The sequence below is a fragment of the Bos indicus x Bos taurus genome, chromosome 11 (genome assembly GCF_003369695.1).
Source record: "Bos indicus x Bos taurus breed Angus x Brahman F1 hybrid chromosome 11, Bos_hybrid_MaternalHap_v2.0, whole genome shotgun sequence".
NCBI classification, from domain to species: domain Eukaryota; kingdom Metazoa; phylum Chordata; class Mammalia; order Artiodactyla; family Bovidae; genus Bos; species Bos indicus x Bos taurus.
In genome coordinates this window covers 43,495,239-43,522,057 of record NC_040086.1, presented here as the reverse complement: position 1 = coordinate 43,522,057, position 26,819 = coordinate 43,495,239, and the positions used below count along the sequence as shown (strand labels likewise).

The window sequence follows — 26,819 nt, the reverse complement described above, 5'->3', positions numbered from 1 at the left end:
CCAAGTCGTGTCCAACTCTTGCAACCCCATGGACTGTAGCCTGCCAGGCTCCTCTATCCATGGGATTCTCCAGTCAAGAATACTGGAGCAGGTTTCCATTTCTTTCTCCAGAATTTTAGATTACTAGATACCAAAAAAATATTAGAAAGCTACTGTAATTAAGACAGTGTCCTACTGATAAAAGTATAGACAAAGAAATCAACAGAATAAAATGGAGAATCCAGAAAGAGACCTCACATATAAAATCTCCTGATTTATAGTAAAGGTGCCATTGCAATTCGGTGGAGAACATGTGGTCTGGCTAGGAAATCTCATTCAGTTCTATGGCTTTAAACCTCATCTACTCATATTTTTATTTTAAGCCCTGAACTCTGACCTAAACTTCAGACTTACATCTACCTGCCATCCTACCTGAATGTCCAAGAAGTATATTAAATATATTAAATAAACCTAAAAAAATAAAAATAAATAAATAAACCTAACAAGATCCAACGGAGAAGGCAATGGCACCCCACTCCAGTACTTTTGCCTGGAAAATCCCATGGACAGAGGAGCCTGGTGGGCTGCAGTCCATGCGGTCGCTGAGAGTCGGACACGACTGAGCGACTTCACTTTTACTCTTCACTTTCATGCATTGGAGAAGGAAATGGCAACCCACTCCAGTGTTCTTGCTTTGAGAATCCCAGGGACGGGGGAGCCTGGTGGGCTGCTGTCTCTGGGGTCCCATAGAGTCAGACACGACTGAAGTGACTTAGCAGCAGCAGCAACAGCAACAAGATCCAAACACATCTTCTGATTCCCCTCACCCCAGTCACTGCTCTATTAATGACACTATCATTCACTTAGTTACTCAACCTTAAAACCTAGTAATTATCCTAAAATATTCTCTTTTCCTATATCATCACATTTGAAAATCTGTCAAATCTTTGTAATAACATACTCTGAATCCACCTACTTCCTTCCAGAACCCCTGCCTCTAACTCTAGTCCTAAGCTTTCCATCTCTCACTAGACCACTGCACTAGACTTCAAATAGGTCTTGCTTCTTATATCCTTATAGTCTTTTCTCCATACAGAATAGACTGATTTCTTAAAAACAAACCAGATCATGCCACTCCTCTGCTTCCATTCCACCTAGAATAAAGTAGACACTCCCTGTATGACCTACACAGCTCCTAACGCTGTTGACCTCATCTCACACAACTCTTCCCCTTTATACTAAGGCCCTGTTTTGATAATTTTTAACATAATTCACCATCATAATCTGTTTATATATGCCTTATACAAAGTAACTAATTTAGTTACTATTTTTCACCTCAAGCCATCAGCTCAGAATACATTTTACTTCAGGCAGATACACTCAGTTTCTCGGTTGTGTCGGACTCTTTCTGACTCTGTGGACTGTCCCACCAGGTTTCTTTGCCTATGGAATTCTTCAGGCAAGAAGACTGGAGTGGGTTGTCAGTTCCTTCTCCAGGGGATCTTCCCAACCCAGGGATTGAACCCACAACTCCTGCATCTCCTGCATTGGCAGGTGTATTCTTTACCACTGAGCCACCTGACAAGCCCCATATTTTAATTCATTTAAAATAAAATGGAAATAGATTTCCAAATATATTCTAAATATAGAATTTTTACTAAAATGAAATAAAAATAACATTATTTTCTAATAGGAACATTACCTTTAAAATTAAATTTTAAAAATTACCTCCTAAACTTATCTTTCTTGTCCTTTAAATCATCAACTTCATTGTGTGTAAACAGATCAGCTATACGTGTAAGAAGATTTGCATTAATACAGTTCATGTTGCATGGGGTAGCTACAATGGCATTCATATTTTTGTGGCAATACCGTATACACTGTTCAACCTAAACAAAAAAACACAGAAAATGTGTTGAAGATAGAAACAGAAAGGATAATGTCATATCAATACTTTTCAAAGATAAAGATTCATTAAAGGCTTAACCCATGTATTGCTAGGCAATAACTTAGCTCTGCCTGTTTGCGTCAAACTATACTGTTCCAAAGTGGTCTAGTAGGTCAAATTTATACAAACATAGCTAGAAAAAATTTCAAACTTCTTAGAATATTTTGAACAACAATGTAATGAACATCTTTCATGATTGTGGCAGATATAAATCTTAAGTAGACAAACTCAAGGGTACAGATATGTGACTTTCTATTACTAAACTTAGTGACAGTTTTATGTCTCCATTTCTCTAACAAACAATTTCAGTCACTTTAGGGTTTTCTCAGCTCTGTTGTGCTTGCTTTCTGCCTTTGTTCAATGTCAGGTATATTTACTTTTCAAGGTAGATGGTGTTTTGGGGAAAAACAGCACTGGTTAATTATGTATTCTTCTAAATATTTTGCTATGATATAAAAATCGTGCTTTAGGTCTTAGATTACAAAAATCAAAACTCAGAGACTCTTTTAGTCTCTCTTTTTTCCCTATAACCCTCCCCTGAAGCAATTAATACCAACAACAGAAGAGGGAGGGACTAAGGAGTACAAAAATACAATAAAACCTCAAACAAATAAATGAACTTCACATCTGTTAACACAGTAAAGGAATATTTTGCTCTGTGTAGTTTTACCAGAGGTGAAAAGCAAATATTCATTTAAAACTACAAAAAATATAAAAAAACATTTGAATGATAAAGAAATTTATTAAATAAAAGGAAAAAGAAGAAAAATATATTCAGTGTTAAGAGTCTGATATGGATATATTGTGCTTTTATGTTTCATCAACTATTTTTAACAACAGACATAAGCATGTGGTTTACACATACAAAATTACATCTTTTAGCAGTTGGGCATTCATTTCTTAGTTTGCTTAACTATAAATGAAAGACACAAATGAGCAGTACAAGTTTAAACCAATTATTTAAATAGTAAAACAAATATATTCCAATTAATTTTCTTTTAATTTGGTTTTATGGCCAAATCCCTTTTGGGGCAAAATTAATGCTGTTTAGTTTCATCTGATGCAACAGCTAACTCCTCCCCCGAGGATAAGTTGCTAGCTTTATAGGCATCCTGCGCAAATGACACACAGTAGCCTTAAGCCTTTCCCAATACAACAAAGTACCTCCAAACACCAGCAGCTGATTCTAATGAATCACAGTCTTGAATCAACAACTACTTTAGGAAGATGTCTCCGAATTTTCTAGACACTTGAAAAAAACATCAAGTTATATGTTAAATCAAGCATAGGTGAATAGAAGAGTTGGATCTTTTGTTAATACTTACCAGTGAATCCATTTTCAAAAACTCTGAAGAAATAAGAATTGAAATGACGTTTCCTGGCTCTAAAAAAGAGAGAGAAAAAGTTAAATTCTCCTTTTGATTTTCATCTCAATCTCCTTAGAACAGGCTCCTTCTCACCTTAAAAGACGAGGTTACTTTAATAAGAACAATTTAATAAAATCTTACTACGGCTTATATGCAAGAAAGAAAATGCAAAGTTAAAATTTAGGGTATAGAGAAAACATAGCAAATTTGCCCTGGAATTAGATTTACATCGAGTAAAAAGACTCCAGCTAAAGATATGATATATACTAATTCCTCCTTAACTAAACCAGGGAAAAGGATAATTAAAATTGAGAATATAACTCATCACACAAAAATCACAATGAAGTTATTTCAAAAGTGGTTCAAATGCTTGTTATGAACAAATGCTTAATTTAAAAGATTCTTAAAGATAATAGAAAATTTACTACTGCAGAAATGAAAAAGGCAGACTTCAAAGGCACAACCAGGGAAAGGGGATGCTGGCTGATGCGATCTTTTCAGTAAACCTCAGTCATTTTCCATGAGTTATATTTAAGGAAAAAGAAACATTTTGATATTTACTGTTACAGTACTAAGACAGTCCTCCTAAATAAAGGACTATGTACACAATAAGTATAATAAGTAATTCCAATCTTTTCTTAAATAACAATTCTAGATGGAAGGTTCTCAAAAAGAAATGGTAAAGAGAGGAAGGAGTTGGTGAAAAATTTCAACTATAATATGACCCACTACAGTTAAGACCCAAGGTCTGGATTATTAGCGATGGAATTAAGCATTTTGCTAGTTTTCCTAGTTAAAGATTGCTTTTATAGAAGCTTAACACTTGTAGCCACTGATTTAAGGTCAAGATTACAGAATGACCAAGTTTGGGCCACTTTTTAACCTTTTGACTGGTTGAAAATTTTGATTTAGCAATTTTGTAATTTTAAGAACCATTAGAAACCTTTTCCCTTAATTTGGTCACAAAAAGGTATTAAATTATGAACTTCCTCAGAAGACTTTTATACTGTCAGTATAGATTTATTTACTAGTAAGAAATTAGAAATATTTTGATATTACTGTAAATTGTAATTCTAGTGCACAGAAATACTTATATTAAACCCCACCAGTGTGATTTCCTATACAAGTCAATGCCCAAAAAAGATTACTTAGTAATTACTCTTCTTATCATCTAAAACATTGGTTCTCAAACTTTTGCTCTCAAGACCTCTTTTAAAAAAGAATCTTAAAAGCTGAGATTCCTAGAAAGCTTTTGTTTAACTGGGTTACATCTATCCATATTTACTATAGTGGAAAATAAAACACAAAAAAAATTAAAATATTTATTATTCTTTTTCAATGAATTAATAAACTCATTACATATTAACATAATTTTATGAAAATAACTGTATTTTTCAAAAAAAAAAAGAAAATAACACTGTTTGACATTTTCTATAAATCTCTTCAGTGTCTGACTTAAGGGCAGATAGTTTGATTCTCACATCTGTTTGCACACTGAATTTGTGGGTAGTCTTTCTTAAAGGTTAGTTGCAACGGGAATCAAAATCATACTAAGAGCATTTCCTATTCTGCTATCTCAAAATCGTCTGATTTACCTTGCAATGAGAATGGATCTTTAATCTATGCATTATTTTTTGTTAACATCATGCATTGATCATTTGAAAGACACTGGTTTACTGAGTTATGCAGATCTTCCAAATGTTGAAACATCTCATTATACATTATATTAAAAAGTCTTATTTGTTAATATTTAAAGAAAAGTCTTTAAATATAGAGCAACTATCAAGCACATGCAAGCAGATACAAGTTTCCCAAAACTCTTAATTCTTACTTGAAAGCATGAATTTTATCACTGGCAACAAATATTGTTAGTTATTTCCCTTTCAATGACTGGCTCACTTAATTCATTTTCAAAAAACTATCTGCCTTGGACGTTCCCTGGTCCTAGTGGTTAGGATGCTGAGTTTCACTGCCGTGACCTGGGTTCAACTCCTGATTGGTGAACTGAGATCCTGCAAGTTGTGCAGTGCAGCCAAAAGAAAAATTAAAAAATAAAAAAGGAGGAAAGTATCTGCCAGATGCTTAAGTGAGGGTCTGTCAGCCATTCTTCCAAGTAAAAATGGTTTTGTAAGAAAGCAGCTAATTTAGCTTGCAACTCAGGCAACTGTACAAGTGCTTTTCCTTCAGACAACCATCATACTCCGGTGTGCAGCAAGACTGCACTTCCTGTGTCATCCCGTAGAATGTCAGAAGAATGTATAGTCAAGAGTCAAGAGTTAATATAATTAGTCATTTTTACTGCCTCATCAAGGATACTCCTAAGAGAAACTATTTTTGCCTTTTCTTTTTTTCCCGTTTTTACTATGAGCACATGGGCTGAAGAACACAGTGACCCCTCATACAATGTGATGCTCCTTCCTTGATGTGTGCTAAAGCTCCAACAGTTCTATCCTCTATTACTTCTGCACTTTCAGGACAAATGTCAACACAGAGGGAAAAATGATAAATAACATCCTGGCATTATTAAGCAGATTCCCTTGACCTTGTGGATCCCCTAAAAGGATCTTCAGGACACCAGCAGTCGGTCATCGTAACATACAGTGAAAATGGCTAATCTAGAGACCTGTCCATTTGCCATAAATTCACTAAAATTTGCTAAAAAAGAATGAGGTATCAGTTTCCTAAACAGTGATTACTAATCTGAACATAAATACTAAGGTTTGAACAATTTTCCACATTTCCTATTTTGCCTGAAGCAACTACCAACTGACACAAGAATTTCACTACAAAGTAAGTAATAGATTGTCTTTTACCTAAAGTGGGCATCTCACAATCTTTATTCTCCTTAGTGTTCCTTTTAACATATTTTATCAACCAGTTGAAAATGTGAACGTCACAATGAACTGAAATGTCCACCTCTTCCCAGCGCTGGGCATCCACAGATAAATATTCAGCAAAGTACTTCATTTCTGATATCAAAAGATCTCGTGGGCAAATAAAATCTTCTTTCAAGTTTTTTGCTTCATCACATACATGGATCACCATGTTTGGCCTTCATGAAAAATGTTACACAGAAATGAAATTATTAGAGTTTTAGAAGAGGAGCCAATAGTATTGACATTTATTGGAAGTATCAGAACCAGATGTTTTTCAAGGTTTTAACCACATATCAGTTTTACAAGGCTTGACATTCAGAAGTTTACATTAGCACTTTTCTAGAATGCTGATCTGTACCTGAAAACTATGACTAATTTTAGTTAAGCTACTGACTTAGTAAAACAAAATTTTTTTACTATAGAACTTATAAAAGGTTTGAAACTTATTATTTTCAAATTATAATTATAGTGTTTTTAAAAAATACCAATTCACAAAGAAAAATTAAATTACAATTTCTAGTTCTTGTGAGGAACATAAAATGGCACTTTTACATGGTAATGGATACAGAAAGGAGATACAGATGAAACACTAGAATCTTCTTACTATTAGTGAATGGGAAAAAGTTAAAATTATTCATTGAATGGTGAATAATTAGAATATCTGTTTTGTTATTTTTAACAGCTAGAAAGCTTGTTTCTGGGCATTCAATAAATATAAATCAGTAAATGTGGTTTAAAAACTCAACACTACAATGTGCTTATTTACTTATTTAAAAAACAATTTAAGAATAGGTTTATATATCAGAAAGACTACTTCAAAAATTATATACTCTTTGAATTTATATGCCCTTGAAAATTATATTACCTCAAAAAGAAATACTCATGTGATCCACAGCTGCCTTCATGTCATTACATTACAAAAGGAAACGATTAAATAGGAAGAGATACACTAATCTACAATATGAATTTAATGTGTATTTAAATGAACTTCAAAAATTTTTAACACAAAGAAATTACATCTGAAGTAACACTGGCAACAGAAAAAAGATTAATAATCAGTGCTTTGTCAAAATAAAGGAATTTAAGTAACTTTGCAAGTTGTTCTTCCGAAGACAGTACGGTCAAAATATAAACAGATAATGGCTGGTATAATGAAATATGAAAATTCGGTGAAATTTTGGGCCAAAACATGAAATGCTAAATAATAATAGTAAAAAATCAACCTGATAAATTTTTATGCTACACAAACAAACCTATCAGTTAAAAATCTACATGAGGGGACTTCCATGGTGGTCTAGTCGTTAAGAATCTGCCTTGCAATGCAGGGGACACGGGTTTGATCTCTGATTGGGGCACTAAGATCCCACATGCCATGCAACCAAGAAAAAGTATTTGTTGAACATTAAGAATATATTGTTTGAGTATCTGTCACGGTAAAAATAAAATTTTAAAAAATCTATGTGAGTAAAATTCACTAAGCTACAAAAGGGTGAATTTTTATTTATTGTAGTAAAATATACATAAAGTAAATGCACTCATATTATTATGCAATTATCACCACCATCCATCTCTAGAATCCATCCCAGAACTTTTCAAAAGGGTAAATTTTACGATATGTGTTATTAAAAAACTATCAAAACTGAAAATACCCAAAGAAACCTTTAGAGATAATGAAAATGTTATCTTCATTAGTTATATGGCTAACATTCATCAAAAGTGAATACTTAAAATATGTGCAGTTTATTGTATGTAAAGTACACAAAACAATACAAAATTATTAAAACTTGCATTACATTGAAATATATATTTTAATTTTTAAATGTTTCTATAATGAGTAATTATATCCAAATAGTTCTAAAATACACATCCAGTTTCTTTAATAAAGTTGAAGAACTAATGGCAGAGATTTTTCTTTGGGTTTTAAATTTTACTTTCCAAAACTTTATGTTAATGGATGTTATTTCTAATATTTATAAGATGAAAATGGATTTTTAAAGTGGAAAACTGTTGTCTAATTTATAAGTAGTATGAATAAGCCATATGTTCACCTATTAAGCAGTTGTTGATAGTTCAACACATCAACTACCCTGAGATCAATTGTTTCAGCAACTGTGTAATGTGAAATTCCTAAATTATGGTAACTGATATATATAATCATCACTCATATATTTTATAATTTGAAGTTGATATTCATATTAAAAGCTTATCTAGCAAAGAACCAGCCTCCTACCCTTCAGATTCTTCAGTCTTTTCTCCACCATTATGAGTAGTACAATTTTCACTTTCTGAAGAACAATTCCTTGTGGAAGCTATACTATGTCTTCCTTAAATACAGAAACAAACACATACAAAAACAAAGGGGGGAGGTTAGCATTTCTAGCTGAAAATGGGTTCTTACTTATTGAATGGTTATACTATAAACGCATGGTTTCCAAGAGTAGTTAAAGATGGAACTTTGTTAGGTGCCTTAATATTTCTAAAGGTAAATGAAAGAAACAGTATGAAAAACAGTCACAAATTGCTAACATTACACTAAAGATTAAAAAAAATACTAACCTGGTATGTAGGGACAGGGGTCAAATGTTCAAAAGCCTACAATATAGTTTCTCTTCCTGAAGCAAATTTTTGTATCAATATTCTGCTACTGCTGAGATTAAAACAATTCACTACATTGAAGATTTCTAAAACCAGCTATGATTTTCAATGTAATATGGAGAACATCTCCCATACCCTGCTTTTGTGTCATCTGAAGCTACTACTGACTTTCATAGAGGGGAGCTATAAAAAAGGTTCGGGAGAGACAAGCAAGATTCTCTCAGTTAAAAAAAAATTAAGTAAAAGGTACAGGTCAAATTCCTCTAAATTTTATGACACAAATAGGCTAACACAATGGAGTAGTAGATTTTAATATAGTGAAAACCTTTTTTTTGGTAATAGTGTTTGCCCTGTATGTTAACATCTAAATTTTTTTTAAATATAGCAAAGACAAATTTCTAAAGCTCAGGAAGATACAAATACTAACAGATTTTTCCTGTTAAGGTTTCTATTACCCTTTAAATAAAGTTGACTGGAATGCATAATATTTTTCAGAATTATCATAAGGACAAGTACTGCATTTTGCTCTTAAAACCTTACCTGTTTTAGAAACTGCATCCTGACCAACTGGAGTCTCCTGAAATTCTCCTTGTGTGTCAAGAAGAGAGGATTTGATGTATGTGGCTAAAGTTTCAACAGGACTCTCTCCAGCAGCCATGAGGGGACTATACTGGTTGTCCACAGGTGAACTTCCACTGCTCTTCAGCTCATCAAACCTCTTTGCACACTGTAAAGGCATAAAGGAAGGAAATGCAGGTCTGGGGGATTTTAATCATCTTTTATAAGTGAAAAATTATCTCTTGGGTAACAGCTAGAAAACCAGTGTGTATTTCAATACATGAAAGCCTCTCACTTACTTTTTTCTTTTTTAAAATTCAGGGTAGATTTTTTAAAATATGCTTTAACTCAAAGCCATAATATATTTATACACTTGTAGGAAAATGAAGAATGCCTTCACTAACCATATTTCCCCATGATCTATGTCTATTATTAGTTGACAATTTAAAAACTTAAGTTAAAAACTTGGCTGTTATTTTCACACTGAGTTTCCACCAGGAACAAGACCATATTCTAACCTTCAATAGAAAACAAATCAAAAGGTATCTGATTTGTGATCCTAGATTTTCTTCATTAAAATAATGAGTCTTTGTTCTTACCAACAGTGAGGTTCACCTGCACAAAATACTGTAGTAACACTTAAAAACACTTTTAAATATATGGCCACGTATTTGGGCAGTTTGTTCTAGCATGATGTTCTCCCTTAACTCATTGTTAGTCACAGAATGAATTTAGAAAGACCAGATTAGCAGTGAAAAAAAATACAATAGACTGGAAAATATCAAGAGTGCATTAAGCATAGTAAGGCTAAGTTGTCCATGAAAATGTCATTTCTCAGGTCACAACACAAAATGCCTTCCTTAATGTAGGTTTTCATCAGATAGCACTCTAATAGCATTCATGTTTAAATCTCCATCAATTGCAATGTGGATGGCAAGTTACACAGCAGATCAAGTAATATGGGAGGTACAAAAGGAGGAAAATCTATACTATGTACACACACATATGGTAAGTGAATAATGCATAGGGTACGGCATAATTCATTTACTACACAAATATTTACCAAGTGCCCACTAGGTATTGAGCACCTTTTAAATGAAGATTATTTACTAATAGTATTATAGTACTGTTACTACTAACAAATGCCTACTCAAGGTTTAGTCCTTTGAAAACACATTTAAAAGATATATAAGAAAAGGACTTCCCTGGCGGTCCAGTGGTTAAAACTCTGTGCTTCCACTGAAGGGGGTACAAATTTGATCCCTGTTCCTGCAACTAAGATACTACAAGCCATGCAGTGTGGCCAAAAAAAAAGAAATTTTTTTCAATTGGGTGAATCTGAATACACAGTGGATATTAGATGATACGATGGAGTTACTGTTGGTACTGTAGCTAAGTAGTTATATAATAATATACTTATCTTAAGAGGTATGCTGCAGTCTATGGAGTGATGTCTGAAACTAACTTTTATTTATTTTTTTAGAATATTTATTTATTTGGCTGCATCAGGTCTTATTTGCAGCATGCAAGATCTAGTTCCTGACCAGGGACTGAACCCAGGCCCCCTGCATTGAGAGCTCAGAGTCTCAGCCACTGGACCACCAGGAAGTCCCTGAAACTTACTTTTAAATGTCAAAAGAAAAAAAAAAGTTACATAAAGAAATCAAGCAAACATCTAGAATTACTGACCCCAAATAAAGGATATAGGGATACTATGCTCTTCTTTTAACCTTTCTATATGTTTGAAAATATTCACAATAAAAGCTGGGAAAATAGTCAAATTCACAGATTGGCCTCATTTTAAAACCAAACATGTAAAAATCCAAAAGATGAAAAAATATAGATTAAGGAATGATAATATACACTAAGTTCCTTCATCCTTGCACAAAGACTTACAATCAAGGGCAAGTAATCTCTGTGGGTATGTTTTCTCAGCTGTAAAAGAAGAGGGTAGAACTTGGTTCATTCACTGATTCTATAAGTATTGAGAGTATATCATGGGAAAGGCAGTAGTGAAAATGCTTAAAATCTACTGAATAAAATCACTAATGTTCCTTCTACTTCTAGAAACCTGAGACGATTCACTCACTTTAGGGTTCCTTTTAACAGCAAAAATTCTGAGGTCTGTGTTCTCAAACTGGAGTTCAGAGATGAATTACCAGAAAGAGTACCCAATAAGAGTTTTTAGGTTACAAGTTTTGCTTCTGAGGATTACAGTAATAAAAATCATTTGAATCATTAGGATGACAGAATATTTTAAGACAAAGGTAGAAAACAAACTTAGTAGAGAAGAGATGTGCTAATGCCAAGGGAAGGCAAGTCATGTCTTGGGGCAACACAAGACTTCACCACAAGTTAGAGAAAAGTGGAGAAAGAACACAGGCTTTGAAGGACTTTTGGCAATATAGGCTAAACACAAAAAATTTTGTGCCACAAAAGACTATACAATATTTGCATTACAATCGCAATTTAATTTCAGCAAAACACTGATAACATTAAGCTTATTAGTTTGAATTATGTTGGTTTGAGTTTTCCCTTGTGTCTACAAAATGTAAAATCTGGTTTATGATTGTATAGGTGGGTTTATACCTGGTATTGTTAGTGCACATTTAATTTCCACTGTGATAGTAATTTGGGTCATCACTGGAAGTTTTCAAGTTTTTTCCTTTAAAAAGGTCTGTATATTACTCAATTCTGAGAAGCATAGCATTAGCAATTTAATAATAAAACTGGATTTACAAATGTTTTATCTACCCATTCAGTTGTAAATATGTAAAATAGGCTGAATTTAATCATAGCAGGTGGGTTAATAAATCATATATCTACATAGATTATATATATAGTCAAGTCATATTTTATGCATATTTAGTTTTTACATGCATATGAATATGTGAAACTCAAATACTTCTTCTTTCTTAGTAGTTACACCTTTAAATTGATTACTTTTTCTGATTTCTTTTCAGTAGCTATCTGGAAGACTGTTAGTTACCTCTTTGGGTGTTAATCCAGGCACAAGCCTTGCCACAGTTTCCCAATTGATGGTCTGGTGGATTCCAATTAATGGGTAAAGGATCATGTCCAATACCATCTGGTTGTTATTATTTAGGAAATTGTTGTTTTCTGAATATCCACGACTCATCTTTTGGAACTAGAAATAGACAAGACAAATTTATTTGCATCTGAAATCCAAATGTTTTCAGAACATTATAAATCAGTTATAATTCATTCCTAAGAATTAACTGCTACTATAAAAAAGGAAAATGAAACTGAAGTAAAAGTCAACACAGAATATATAGCTCAAGTCTCTTCAAATATAATAGCACTTGAATATTATGGATTGGTAGATACATGGATCCAAGGATGTGCATGCTTAGTTGCTCAGTCGTGTCCAACTCTTTGCAACTCCATGGACTGCAGCCCATGAGGCTCCTCTGTCCATGGGATTCTCCGGGCAAGAACACTGGAGTGGGCTGCCCTACCCTCCTCGAGGGGATCTTCCCGATCCAGGGATCAAACCCACATCTCCTATGACTTTTGCACTGCAGGTTGATTCTTTACTCACTGAGCCATCGGGGAAGCCTAGAAGGATATACAGCTGGGTAAATATGTGATTTTAAAAATATGATAAAATGTTAAGGACAGAATATAAGTGATGGGTATACAAGTGTTCACTATAAAATTCTTTTCATTTTGCTGTATGTTAAAAGCTTTTCATAACAAAACACAGAAAAAGTTGAATACAATATATCTTCATTAAAAAACCTCTTATGTGTGGCTGATTTACATTTTGATTAGCAGTTCATGGATGGTGGAGCTAAACAGTGAAAAAAAAGATAGTTACATGATAATTTCATTGCAGTCCCAAGCCATACGTTCTCTCTCTTTGATTGAATGTCCATGCTACAATCAAAGCTGAGTATACTTAATTTGATAGGTGTAATCAAATGAAACTTTCTGCTGCTGCTCCTGTTGCTGCTAAGTCGCTTCAGTCATGTCCGACTCTGTGCCACCCCAGAGACGGCAGCCCACCAGGCTCCCCAGTCCCTGGGATTTTCCAGGCAAGAACACTGGAGTGGGTTGCCATTTCCTTCTCCAGTGCATGAAAGTGAAAAGTGAAAGTGAAGTCACTCAGTCGTGTCCGACTCCTAGCGACTCCATGGACTGCAGCCCACCAGGCTCCTCCGTCCATGGGATTTTCCAGGCAAGAGTACTGGAGTGGGTTGCCATTGCCTTCCCAAATGAAACTTAGAACCAAGTTAATCTGACATTTTAGGATAAGCATAATAGTTATTGTGCATGTGATTATGAATTATATATGGTGAGGAGATTATATTAACAAATGTAATTAGCATTGTTTTTATATGTTTGAAACATTTTTTTGTCAAGTTCTCTTATTCCTTGTCTTCAGAAACAATGTGGCGACTGGCCTGACAAGGTTTAACCCTTACACACACCCAAACACACCCTCTGACTCTCATATATAAAAAGCCATAGCACCTCTACACACATACACACTCACACGCACTCCTGCAGAGTGATGGCCTCCCCTGCTTTTTCACTTGGTTCCCCGCCCTGGTCCTACTATCACACACCCTCTGGTTCAATCCAGGAGACCTTGAATCAAGTGACTAAAGGTGTGTCCAAAATCTTCAGGCAACATGATGACAAGAAAAAAAAGTCTCTGGAAGGCTTTCCAAAGGGATGTACCTCAATAAACATTTAGCGAGTACCAACTATAACCCAGGCCAAGCACTGGGAATACCACAATAAATATGACATGGTCCCTGTCCTCAAGGAGTTTACTAGCAGAGAGCTGAGGATACAGGTAGACAAACAGATGATTTTAATATCATCTGCTGAGAGCCAAAGCACAGGGGAGCCATGCAAGGGCAGAGGAGGGACAAATAATAACTGTTGGATTGTGGAGGAGGGGATGACCAGTATTAAAGAGAAAAAGAATCTCTCTCCTTCAACCTTAAGAGAATTTTCAGAACTTCTTTATCAGGTGTTTACTAGGAGCCTGGAGCTGTGCTAAGGCTTTTAGATAACTTATTTCAATTCTCACACAACCCTATAAGATAGAGTCTTTCCCCAATTTTACAAGATGAAGAAACACATTCAGAAAAGTTAAATAATTTGGACAAGGCCACAGAGGTAATAAGAGGCAGAACAAAGACCCAGGTAAAACTGACTCTCAGATCCATGCTCGTTCCATTACATTCGAGAAGTAGAGTATAGGGGAGATAGCAAATGGGAATGATGGCTTAGGACAGAGAGAGACAGAGTCTAAACATTATGAAGTTAGTAATGATTCAATGAAGCAATTTCCAAAGCTTCTGCTTGTGAGCCAAGGGAGGCAAAAGGCTGTGGTACTGAAGCAAAAAAGCTACTCCCTTCAAATTTAAAAAACTTTGAGTATTTATGTCAATTATACTTCAATAAAGCTGAAATTGTTTTAAAAAATTAACATTTACTGAGCCTCCACCATGGGCCAGGCATTGTATCTGAAGTTAGAATGTATATTTACAGATGAAAAGATTTACCAGTAGTCATATCTATGACTTAGGGCAGACACACTGAAACCATACTCACAGGAAACTAGTCAATCTAATCACACTAGGACCACAGCCTTGTCTAACTCAATGAAACTAAGCCATGCCTGTGGGGCAACCCAAGATGGGCAGGTCACGGTGGAGAGGTCTGACAGAATGTGGTCCACTGGAGAAGGGAATGGCAAACCACTTCAGGATTCTTGCCTTGAGAACCCCATGAACACTATGAAAAGGCAAAATGATAGGATACTGAAAGAGAAACTCCCCAGGTCAGTAGGTGCCCAATATGCTACTGGAGATCAGTGCAGAAATAACTCCAGAAAGAATGAAGGGATGGAGCCAAAGCAAAAAGAATACCCAGTTGTGGATGTGACTGGTGATAGAAGCAAGGTCCGATGCTGTAAAGAGCAATACTGCATAGGAACCTGGAATGTCAGGTCCATGAATCAAGGCAAATTGGAAGTGGTCAAACAAGAGATGGCAAGAGTGAATGTCGACATTCTAGGAATCAGCAAACTGAAATGGACTGGAATGGGTGAATTTAACTCAGATGACCATTATATCTACTACTGAGGGACAGGAATCCCTCAGAAGAAATGGAGTAGCCATCATGGTCAACAAAAGAGTCTGAAATGCAGTACTTGGATGCAATCTCAAAAATGACAGAATGATCTCTGTTTGTTTCCAAGACAAACCATTCAATATCACAGTAATCCAAGTCTATGCCCCAACCAGTAACGCTGAAGAAGCTGAAGTTGAACGGTTCTATGAAGACCTACAAGACCTTTTAGAACTAACACCCAAAAAAGATGTCCTTTTCATTATAGGGGACTGGAAGGCAAAAGTAGGAAGTCAAGAAACACCTGGAGTAACAGGTAAATTTGGCCTTGGAATACGGAATGAAGCAGGGCAAAGACTAATGGAGTTTTGCCAAGAAAATGCACTGGTCATAGCAAACACCCTCTTCCAACAACACAAGAGAAGACTCTACACATGGACATCACCAGATGGTCAACACCGAAATCAGACTGATTACGTTCTTTGCAGCAGAAGATGAAGAAGCTCTATACAGTCAATAAAAACAAGACTGGGAGCTGACTGTGGCTCAGATCATGAACTCCTTATTACCAAATTCAGACTTAAATTGAAGAAAGTAGGGAAAACCACTAGACCATTCAGGTATGACCTAAATCAAATCCCTTATGATTATACAGTGGAAGTGAGAAATAGATGTAAGGGCCTAGATCTGATAGATAGAGTGCCTGATGAACTATGGAATGAGGTTCGTGACATTGTACAGGAGACAGGGATCAAGACCATCCCCATGGAAAAGAAATGCAAAAAAGCAGAATGGCTGTCTGGGGAAGCCTTACAAATAGCTGTGAAAAGAAGAGAAGGGAAAAGCAAAGGATTACAGGAAAGATATAAGCATTTGAATGCAGAGTTCCAAAGAATAGCAAGAAGAGATAAGAAAGCCTTCTTCAGTGATCAATGCAAAGAAATAGAGGAAAACAACAGAACAGGAAAGACTAGAGATCTCTTCAAGAAAATTAGAGATGCCAAGGGAATATTTCATGCAAAGATGAGCTCAATAAAGGACAGAAATGGTATGGACCTAACAGAAGCAGAAGATATTAAGAAGAGGTGGCAAGAATACACAGACGAACTGTACATAAAAGATCTTCACGACCCAGATAATGATGATGATGTGATCACTGACCTAGAGCCAGATATCCTGGAATGTGAAGTCAAGTGGGCCTTAGAAAGCATCACTACGAACAAAGTTAGTGGAGGTGATGGAATTCCAGTTGAGCTATTTCAAATACTGAAAGACGATGCTGTGAAAGTTCTGCACTCAATATGCCAGCAAATTTAGAAAACTCAGCAGTGGCCACAGGACTGGAAAAGGTCAGTTTTCATTCCAAGCCCAAAGAAAGGCAATGCCAAAGAATCTCACATGCTACTAAAGTAATGCTCAAAATTCTCCAAGCCAGGCTTCAGCAAAACGTGAACCGTGAACTTCTTGATGTTTAAGCTGGTTTTAGAAAAGGCAGAGGAACCAGAGATCAAATTGCCAACATGGGCTGGATCATGGAAAAAGCAAGAGAGTTCCAGAAAAGCATCTATTTCTGCTTTATTGACTATGCTAAAGCCTTTGACTGTGTGGATCACAATAAACTCTGGACAGTTCTAAAAGAGATGGGAATACCAGACCACCTGACCTGCCTCTTGAGAAATCTGTATGCAGGTCAGGAAGCAACAGTTGGAACTGGACATGGAACAACAGACTGGTTCCAAATAGGAAAAGGAGTACGTCAAGGCTGTATATTGTCACCCTGCTTATTTAACTTATATGCAGAGTACATCATGAGAAATGCTGGGCTGGAAGAAGCACAAGCTGGAATCAAGATTGCCGAGAGAAATATCAATAACCTCAGATATGCAGATGACACCACCCTTATGGCAGAAAGGGAAGAGGAACTAAAAAGCCTCTTGATGAAAGTGAAAGAGGAGAGTTAAAAAGTTGGCTTAAAGCTCAACATTCAGAAAACGAAGATCATGGCATCCGGTCCCATCACTTCATGGGAAATAGATGGGCAAACAGTGGAAACAGTGTTAGACTTTTTTTGGGGGGGCTCCAAAATCACTGCAGATGGTGACTGCAGCCATGAAATTAAGAGACGCTTACTCCTTGGAAGGAAAGTTATGACCAACCTAGATAGCATATTCAAAAGCAGAGACATTACCTTGCCAACAAAGGTCTGTCTAGTCAAGGCTATGGTTTTTCCTGTGGTCATGTATGGATGTGAAAGTTGGACTGTGAAGAAGGCTGAGCACCGAAGAATTGATGCTTTTGAACTGTGGTGTTGGAGAAGACTCTTGAGAATCCCTTGGACTGCAAGGAGATCCAACCAGTCCATTCTGAAGGAGATCAGCCCTGGGATTTCTTTGGAAGGAATGATGCTAAAGTTGAAACTCCAGTACTTTGGCCACCTCATGCGAAGAGTTGACTCATTGGAAAAGACTCTGATGCTGGGAGGGATTGGGGGCAGGAGGAGAAGGGGACGACAGCAGATGAGATGGCTGGATGGCATCACTGACTCGATGGACATGAGTCTGAGTGAACTCCGGGAGTTGGTGATGGACAGGGAGGCCTGGCGTGCTGCGATTCATGGGGTCGCAAACAGTCGGACACGACTGAGCGACTGAACTGATGACTTTATTGGGCTCTAAAGTCACTGCGGATGGTGACTGCACTCATGAAATTAGAAGACATTTGCTTCTTGGCAGGAAAGCTAGGACAAACCTAGACAATGTGTTGAAAAGCAGACACATTACTCTGCCGACAAACGTTCGTATAGTCAAGGCTATGGTCTTCTCAGTGATCATGTACGGTTGTGAGAGCTTGACCATAAAGAAGGTGGAGCCCCAAAGAATTGATGCCTTTGAACTGTGTTGCTGACGAAGACTCTTGAAAAGTCCTTTGGACAGCAAGGAGATCAAATCAGTCAATCTTAAGGGAAATCAACCCTGAACACTCACTTGAAGGACACATGTTGAAATATTGAAACTCCAATATTTGGTCATCAGATGCAAAGTGCTAACTCAATGGACAAGTAAGTCCCTGATGCTGGGAAAGATTGAGGGCAGAAGAAGAGGGCATCTGAGGATGAGAAGGCTGGATGGCATCTCCAATGCAATGGACATGAACTTAGGGCAAACTTCAGGAGATGGTGAGGGACGGGCATGACTGGCATGCTGCAATTCATGGGGTTGCAAAGAGTGAAACACGACTGGGCGACTGAACAACAACAATGACTTTATTGATGCTGAATCTGTGCTGGAAATATAAATCCCCCAAAACAAAACTGTTCTTATGGAAAAATGTTACCTATTTTAGGAAAAGAAGTATAAAGCAGAGATACACTGACACACTACTACAGTGGAAGAAGCAATGCACATAGAAATCTGAAACTTAGGTTTGAGGTTTAACTCCACACAAATTAATGAGAGCAGGTCACCTGATCTTCTGCAATGAAATTAAGTGATGGTAATAACCTATGAAAAGTGAAAGTGAAAATCGCTCAGTCGTGTCATACTCTTTGCACCCCACGGACTATACAGTCCATGGAATTCTCCAGGCCAGAATACTGAAGTGGGTAGCCTTTCCCTTCACCAGAGGATCTTCCAAACCCAGGGATCGAACCCAGATCTCTCAACATTGCAGGTGGATTCTTTACCAGCTGAGCCACAAGGCAAGCACAAGAATATTGGAGTGGGGAGCCTATCCCTTCTCCAGAGTATCTTCCCAAGCAAGGAACTGAACCAGGTCTCCTGCATTGCAGGCAGATTCTTTACCAACTGAGCTATCAGGTATACCTCTGATTGACTTTATATAAATAATCAAAGAGATTATTTTGTGAAAGCACTGTGAAAAAAGCACCTCACAAATCTGATGCAGCATAAAATAACAGTACCTATGGTATGGACCTAACAGAAGCAGAAGATATTAAGAAAAGGTGGCAGGAATACAGAGAAGAACTGTACAAAAAAGATCTTCACGAACCAAATATTCATGATGGTGTGATCCCTCACCTATAGCCAGACATCCTGGAATGTGAAGTCAAGTGGGCCTTAGGAAGCATCACTGCAAACAAAGCTAGTAGAGGTGATGGAATTTCAGTCGAGCTATTTCAAATCCTAAAAGATGATGCTGTGAAAGTCCTACACTCAATATGCCAGCAAATTTGGAAAACTCAGCAGTGGCCAAACGACCGGAAAAGGTCAGTTTTCATTCCAATCCCAAAGAAAGGCAATGTCAAAGAATCCTCAAACTACTGCACAATTGCACTCATCTCACACACTAGAAGGCAATGGCACCCCACTCCAATACTCTTGCCTGGAAAATCCCATGGACGGAGTAGCCTCGTAGGCTGCAGTCCATGGGGTCGCAGAGTCGGACACGACTGCGCGACTTCACTTTTACTTTTCACTTTCATACTTTGGAGAAGGAAATGGCAACCCACTCCAGTGTTCTTGCCTGGAGAATCCCAGGGAAGGGAGAGCCTGTTGGGCTGCCGTCTATGGGGTCGCACAGAGTCGGACACAACTGAAGCGACTCAGCAGCAGCAGCAGCACATACTAGCAAAGTAATGCTCAAAATTCTCCAAGCCACGCTTTAACAATACATGAATCATGAACTTCCAGATGTTCAAGCTGGATTTAGAAAAGGCAGAGGAAGCAGAGATCAAATTGCCAACATTCACTGGATCACTGAAAAAGCAAGAAAGTTCCAGAAAAACATCTATTTCTGTTTTATTGACTATGCCAAAGCCTTTGACTATGTGGACCACAACAAACTCTGGAAATTTCTTAAAGAGATGGGAATACCAGACTATCTGACCTGCCTCCTGAGAAATCTGTATGCAGGTCAGGAATATTGGAGTGGGTAGCCTATCCCCTATTCTACAGTTAGAACTGGACATGGAACAACAGACTGGTTCCAAACAGGAAAAGGAGTACATCAAGGCTGCATATTGTCACCCTGCTTATTTAATTTATATGCAGAATGCATCATGAGAAACGCTGGGCTGGATGAAACACAAGCTGGAATCAATGTTGCTGGGAGAAATATCAATAACCTCACATACACAGATGACACCACCCTTGTAGCAGAAAGTGAAGAAGACCTGAAGAACCTCTTGATGAAAGTGAAAGAGGAGAGTGAAAAAGTTGGCTTAAAGTTCAACATTCAGAAAACTAAGATCATGGCATCCGGTCCCATCACTTCATGGCAAATAGATGGGGAAACAGTGGCAGACTTTATTTTGGGGGGCTCCAAAATCACTGCAGATGGTGACTGCAGCCATGAAATTAAAAGACGCTTACTCCTTGGAAGAAAAGTTATGACCAATCTAGTCAGCATATTAAAAAGTAGAGACATTATTTTGCCAGCAAAGGTTCATCTAGTCAAAGCTATGGTTTTTCCAGTAGTTATATATGGATGTGAGAGCTGGACTATAAAGAAATCTGAGCACCAAAGAATTGATGCTTTTGAACTGTAGTGTTGGAAAAGACTCTTGAGAGTCCCTTGGACTGCAAGGAGATACAACCAATCCATCCTAAAAGGAAATCAGTCCTGAATATTCATTGGAAGGACTAATGCTAAAGCTGAAACTCCAATACTTTGGCCACCTGATGGGAAGAGCTGACTCATTTGAAAAGACCCTGATGCTGGGAAAGACTGAAGGTGGGAAGGAGAAAGGGATGACAGAGGATGAGATGGCTGGATGGCATCACTGACTCAATGGACATGAGTCTGAGTAAACTCTGGGAGTTGGTGATAGACAGGGAGGCCTGGCGTGCTGTAGTCCATGGGGTTGCAAAGAGTCGGACATGACTGAGTGACTGAACTGATCACCTAGGATCAAGTTAAGGATAATGTGAGATGTTTAAATGTTGGAATGGGAAACTGGAATGCAAAAACTCTCAGTGAAGCGTTAACAATGATTAGTACTACATCATTGTATACGTAAAACACTGATGCAGGACATCGGGTGGTAGACATAATAGATTTATCCTACATGCTTCTGCATGAACATTAGAAAGAAACAAGAAAATTACAACTTCCTAGCAACCAGACAGGTACCTTGCTGAAGGCCCAGAATCGTGTTGCGTATGGACCCTGGAGCTAGACTGCCCAAATTTTTGTCCTGGTTCCACCACTTAAGGTATTATCTGGTTCAGATTACGTACTCTATGCCTCAGTTTTCTCATCTGTAAAACAAAGAATAATAGTAGCTAGCCCATATACTTTTGAAGATACATGGATAGTGTTACCCGGCACTTAGTACTACGTAATGTTTATAACAGTAACATTATCATTCCCAAGAGCCTAGGATTAAACAGATTCATAAAGATAAATATAACAGATGAAAAGGAGAGACACTGACTTTCCAATGAAGTAAGCTCTCAACAAAATGAGTGCAAAATCAGATCTAGATTCTTATCTAGTTACCATTTCCAGCAGTACAACCTATGATTTCAATGGTCTTGACTATAATACAAGGAAAATAATACCTACCTCTGACGTTATTGTAAGGATTAGATAATATATATAACACACTACCTGGCATACAGAAGGTGATCAATAATTATTTCTTATTTTGGCCACTTTACTGGCATAAAAATTTTCAAAAACTACTTTAAGAACTGTAAAACACTGCCTTGAGCCCAGCTGAAAATAGATTTTACAGAACTTCATTGTTTTCTACTTGTGTACCTAGCACATCATCACTTCATACCACACAATTTGAGAACTATGTTGGGGCATGGAGTATTTTATTACAATTCTGTTTGAGCCTCAATAGAAAACAGTCTGAAACAGAATACAGGGCAAGGATTTGGGTGCTGTTTTTACTTTATTTCCAAAAAGATTACTTAAAAATTTCTAAAATATTTATTGTGGCCTACAATGTGGAGGTACCTGTTAGCTAATCAAAAATACAATTAATATAAAATATTTTCAAACTTGTATGTGTATTCCATACCTGTATAAATACTCATTTATAATACATGTTTAATTTACATCATCTAACATCGACATTTTAGGAATCAGTGGACTAAAACAGACTGGAATGGGTGAATTTAACTCAGATGACCATTATATCCACTACTGTGGGCAAGAATCCCTTAGAAGAAATGGAGTAACCATCATAGTCAACAAAAGAGTCTGAAATGCAGTACTTGGTGCAATCTCAAAAACGAAAGAATGATCTCTGTCCGTTTCCACAGTAAACCATTCAGTATCACAGTAATCTAAGTCTATGCCCTGACCAGTAATGCTGAAGAAACTGAACTTAAATGGTTCTATGAAGACCTACAAGACCTTACAGAACTAACACCCCAAAACGATGTCCTTTTCATGACAGGGGACGGGAATGCACAAGTAGAAGTCAAGAAATACCTGGAGTAACAGGGCAAATTTGGCCTTGGAGTACAGGATGAAGCAGGGCAAAGGCTAATAGAGTTTTGCCAAAAGAACACACTGGTCATAGCAAACACCCTCTTCCAACAACACAAGAGACAACTCTACACATGGACATCACCAGATGGTCAATAAAGAAATCAGATTGATTATATTCTTTGCAGCCAAAGATGGAGAAGCTCTGTACAGTCAGCAAAAACAAGACCAGGAGCTGACTGTGGCACAGATCATGAACTCCTTATTGCAAATTCAGACTGAAATTGAACAAAGTAGGGAAAACCACTAGACCATTCAGGTATGACCTAAATCAAATCCCTTATGATTATACAGTGGAAGTGACAAACAGAGTGCCTGAAGAACTATGGATGGAGGTTTGTGACATTATAGAGGAGGCAGTGATCAAGACCATCCCAAGGAAAATAAATGCAAAAAGGCAAAATAGTTATCAGAGGAAGTCTTACAAATAGCTGTGAATAGAAAAGAAGCGAAAGGCAAAGGAGAAAAGGAAAGATATATGCATTTGAATGCAGAGTTCCAAAGAATAGCAAGGAGAGATAAGAAAGCCTTCCTCAGTGATCAATGCAAAGAACTAGAGGAAAACAAGAGAATGGGAAGGACTGGAGATATCCTCAAGAAAATTAGAGATACTAAGGGAACATTTCATGCAAAGATGGGCTCGATAAAGGACAGAAATGGTATGGACCTAACAGAAGCAGAAGATATTAAGAAGAGGTGGCAAAAAGACATAGAAGAACTGTACAGAAAGATCTTTACGACCCAGATAATCACGATGGTGTGATCACCAACTTAGAGCCAGATATTCTGGAATGTGAAGTCAAGTGGGCCTCAGGAAGCATCACTACGAACGCTAGTGGAGGTGATGGAATTCCAGTTGAGCTATTTCAAATCCTAAAGGATGATGCTGTCAAAGTGCTGCACTCAATATGCCAGCAAATTTGGAAAACTCGGCATGGCCACAGGACTGGAAAAGGTCCGTTTTCATTCCAATCCCAAAGAAAGGCAATGTCAAAGAATGCTCAAACTACCGCACAATTGCACTCATCTCACAGGCTTGTAAAGTAATGCTCAAATTTCTCCAAGCCAGGCTTCAACAGTACATGAACTGTGAACTTCCAGATGTTCAAGGTGGATTTAGAAAAGGCCGAGGAAGCAGAAATCATATTGCCAACATCTGCTGAAACATCGAAAAAGCAAGAGAGTTCCAGAAAAACATCTACTTCTACTTTATTGACTATGCGAAAGCCTCTGACTGTGTGGACCACAACAAACTCTGGAAAATTCTTAAAGAGATGGGAATACCAGACCACCTGACCTGCCTCTTGAGAAATCTGTATGCAGGTCAGGAAGCTACAGTTAGAACTGGACATGGAACAACAGACTGGTTCCAAATAGGAAAAGGAGTCCTTCAAGGCTGTATATTGTCACCCTGCTTATTTAACTTATATGCAGAGTACATCATGAGAAACGCTGGGCTGGAAGAAGCACAAGCTGGAATCAAGATTGCCGGGAGAAATATCAATAACCTCAGATATGCAGATGACACCACCCTTGTGGCAGAAAGTGAAGAAGAACTAAAGAGCCTCTTGATAAAAGTGAAAGAGGAGAGTGAAAAAGTTGGTTTGAGGTTCAACACTGAGAAAACTAAGATCATGGCATCCAGTCCCATCATTTCATGGCAAATAGATGGGGAGACAATGGAAACAGTGATAGACTTTATATTCTTGGGGTCCAAAATCACTGCAGATGGTGATTGCAGCCATGAAACTAAAAGACATTTGCTCCTTGGAAGAAAAGTTACAACCAACCTAGTCAGCACATTAAAAAGCAGAGACATTCTTTGCCAGCAAAGGTCTGTCTAGTCAAGGCTATGGTTTTTCCAGTAGTTATATATGGATGTGAGAGCTGGACTATAAAGAAAGCTGAGCACTGAATAATTGATGCTTTTGAATTGTGGTGTTGGAGAAGCCTCTTGAGGGTCTCTTGGACTGTAAGGAGATCAAACAAGTCCATCTTAAAGGAAATCAGTCCTGAATATTCATTGGACAGACTGATGCTAAAGCTGAAACTCCAATACTTTGGCCACCTGATTCGAAGAACTGACTCATTTGAAAAGACCCTGATGCTGGGAAAGATTGAAGGCAGGAGGAGAAGGGGACGACAGAGGATGAGACAGTTGGATGGCATCACTGACTCAATGGACATGAGTTTGAGTAAACCCCAGGAGTTGGCTATGAACAGGGAGGCCTGGCCTGCTGCAGTCCATGGGGTCACAAAGAGTCCGACACGACTGAGTAACTGAACTAACTCAACTGAACATCATCTAAACGTGAAAAAGAATTTTTTTCTGTTGATATTTTCCTTACACAACTGAATCACACCAAGCAAGTGAAAACTACCCAGAATTAATTCCAGTTAAACAGATGTTCAAGAAAGCATCCCTAGAGTCAGAATTCTCTCAGAGTAGCTGCAACTGTGCATCCCCTTCTGGAAAAGAAGTACAGACTTATCAAAAACTGCCAATAAGAAAAAGTTTGAAACTCAAATTATACTATTACTAGATTTACTCCCATTCATGATAAAATATTAAAAACATGCTAATGTTTAGTATGAAACATGTTATTTACCAAAAATAAAAATTGTTTACTACTCTAAATACTCTACACTTTTTAACACATCTCATGCCCTCTCCATTTCCACGATGGGAGTTTAAATGTACTAACAAGACCAAACAGAGGTCCAACACTGGCATCTGTTTTTCCTATTTTCAAATAGAAAAAGATCTGGTAGACAGAGACTTTGCCCCTAGGCGGAGAAGGATAGGTGCTAGAGGGGCCAGCAGGGCAGGTCAAAGGCCTCTGGCATAACAGAGGATGGGCGACAACACTGAGTCATCACCAGGGTAGAAGCCTTGTGCCCAGGCTTTCTGACCACGAGAACGGGCATCTGGCTTTCATAGTGAAGGAGAAAATAAAACCACAATTGAAACCTAGAAAGAACACATCAAAGACCCGCAACCTTCGACCCAGAGGCTCGCTGCACTGCACGTCCTCTAAGGCAGCCCAGACCTTGGTGGTCTCCCGCCTCCCCTCGGGTGCAGAAACTCTGGGCGCTGAGCGGGTGAGGGGTGGACAAAGGCGCAGGGAAAGCAGTGGGCCGAGGCAGGGGAAGATGCAGGGCAGGGACTAGGGGTGGGGCCAGGACGGCAGACGCCGTGCTCCGTCAGCTGGTTCACTAGAGGGACCGGCTTTGGAGATCTGGAGAAGGCAGAGCCGGCGGGCCGCTCGATGCACGTGGGGGCGGTTCGGGGGCACTTTCCACTAGCGAGACTCCCGCCCGGCTCTAAAGCGGAGGAGGCCGCAGAGGGGGCCGCTAGCCTCCAAAGGTAACGCCTCTCGCCGCACTTTCCGCCCCCAACCAGCCCCCGAACTCCCTCAGCTCGTCACTCACCTCTAGGCCGCAATGGCCCTCGCTTCGCCCCCGTCACCTGCAGAGCCCGGTACCGCCCGCGCCATGAAGCGGCCGCGACCAGACCCGCAAACCCAACCGCTGGGGTACCAGAGCTGCGGGGCGGGGAACGCGGAGATCGACGCCGCCTGGCCAATCGCAGGCCAGCGCCGCAGCGGCGCAGCCAATGAACGACGAGCTCCTTTCGGATGCAGGGAGCGGGTGCTGCGAAGAGCGGCTACTCGGCCTAGCCTTTGCCGGTTTCTTCCCCGCCCCCCTCGAATTCTTTCTCAGGCCTGTCGCAGTGCAGCGTCCCCACCCTCCCAGCGTCCTGTCTCTTAGCAACCAGATGCCCTCTAGAGCCAGAACTTCACTCAGAATGATCGCCTCTGGGTCCAGAAGAAAGGGAGAAATGGGGGAGAAAGAACTCATAAAGAATGAAGTTGTTGGTGGCTTTGATATACCCGCTTAGGTCAGGTAGAATAGGAATAT

The 26,819-nt window shown here is 38.3% G+C and overlaps 1 protein-coding gene across 7 annotated transcripts in view; it reads right to left on the bottom strand.

The window, feature by feature from the left end:
* The window catches only part of KIAA1841 (KIAA1841 ortholog), a 62,830-nt gene extending 36,367 nt beyond the window's left edge, over positions 1–26,463 (bottom strand). For 3 of the 7 annotated variants that reach the window (XR_003513364.1, XM_027555383.1, XM_027555386.1), the window contains exons 1-7: positions 26,331–26,462; positions 12,313–12,471; positions 9,306–9,492; positions 8,401–8,494; positions 6,108–6,346; positions 3,253–3,311; positions 1,708–1,868 (exon numbers count right to left, since the gene is read on the bottom strand). Coding sequence is in view for 6 of the 7 variants with exons in the window: in XM_027555383.1 (XP_027411184.1) it covers positions 1,708–1,868; positions 3,253–3,311; positions 6,108–6,346; positions 8,401–8,494; positions 9,306–9,492; positions 12,313–12,462 (890 nt within the window). In the remaining variant the exon portion in view is untranslated. Of the gene's footprint in view, positions 1–1,707; positions 1,869–3,252; positions 3,312–6,107; positions 6,347–8,400; positions 8,495–9,305; positions 9,493–12,312; positions 12,472–21,524; positions 21,653–26,330 lie in introns of those variants that run through there. The other 4 variants (XM_027555384.1, XM_027555387.1, XM_027555388.1 and 1 more) reach the window with 4 other exon arrangements.
* Positions 26,464–26,819: the final 356 nt, after the last annotated feature.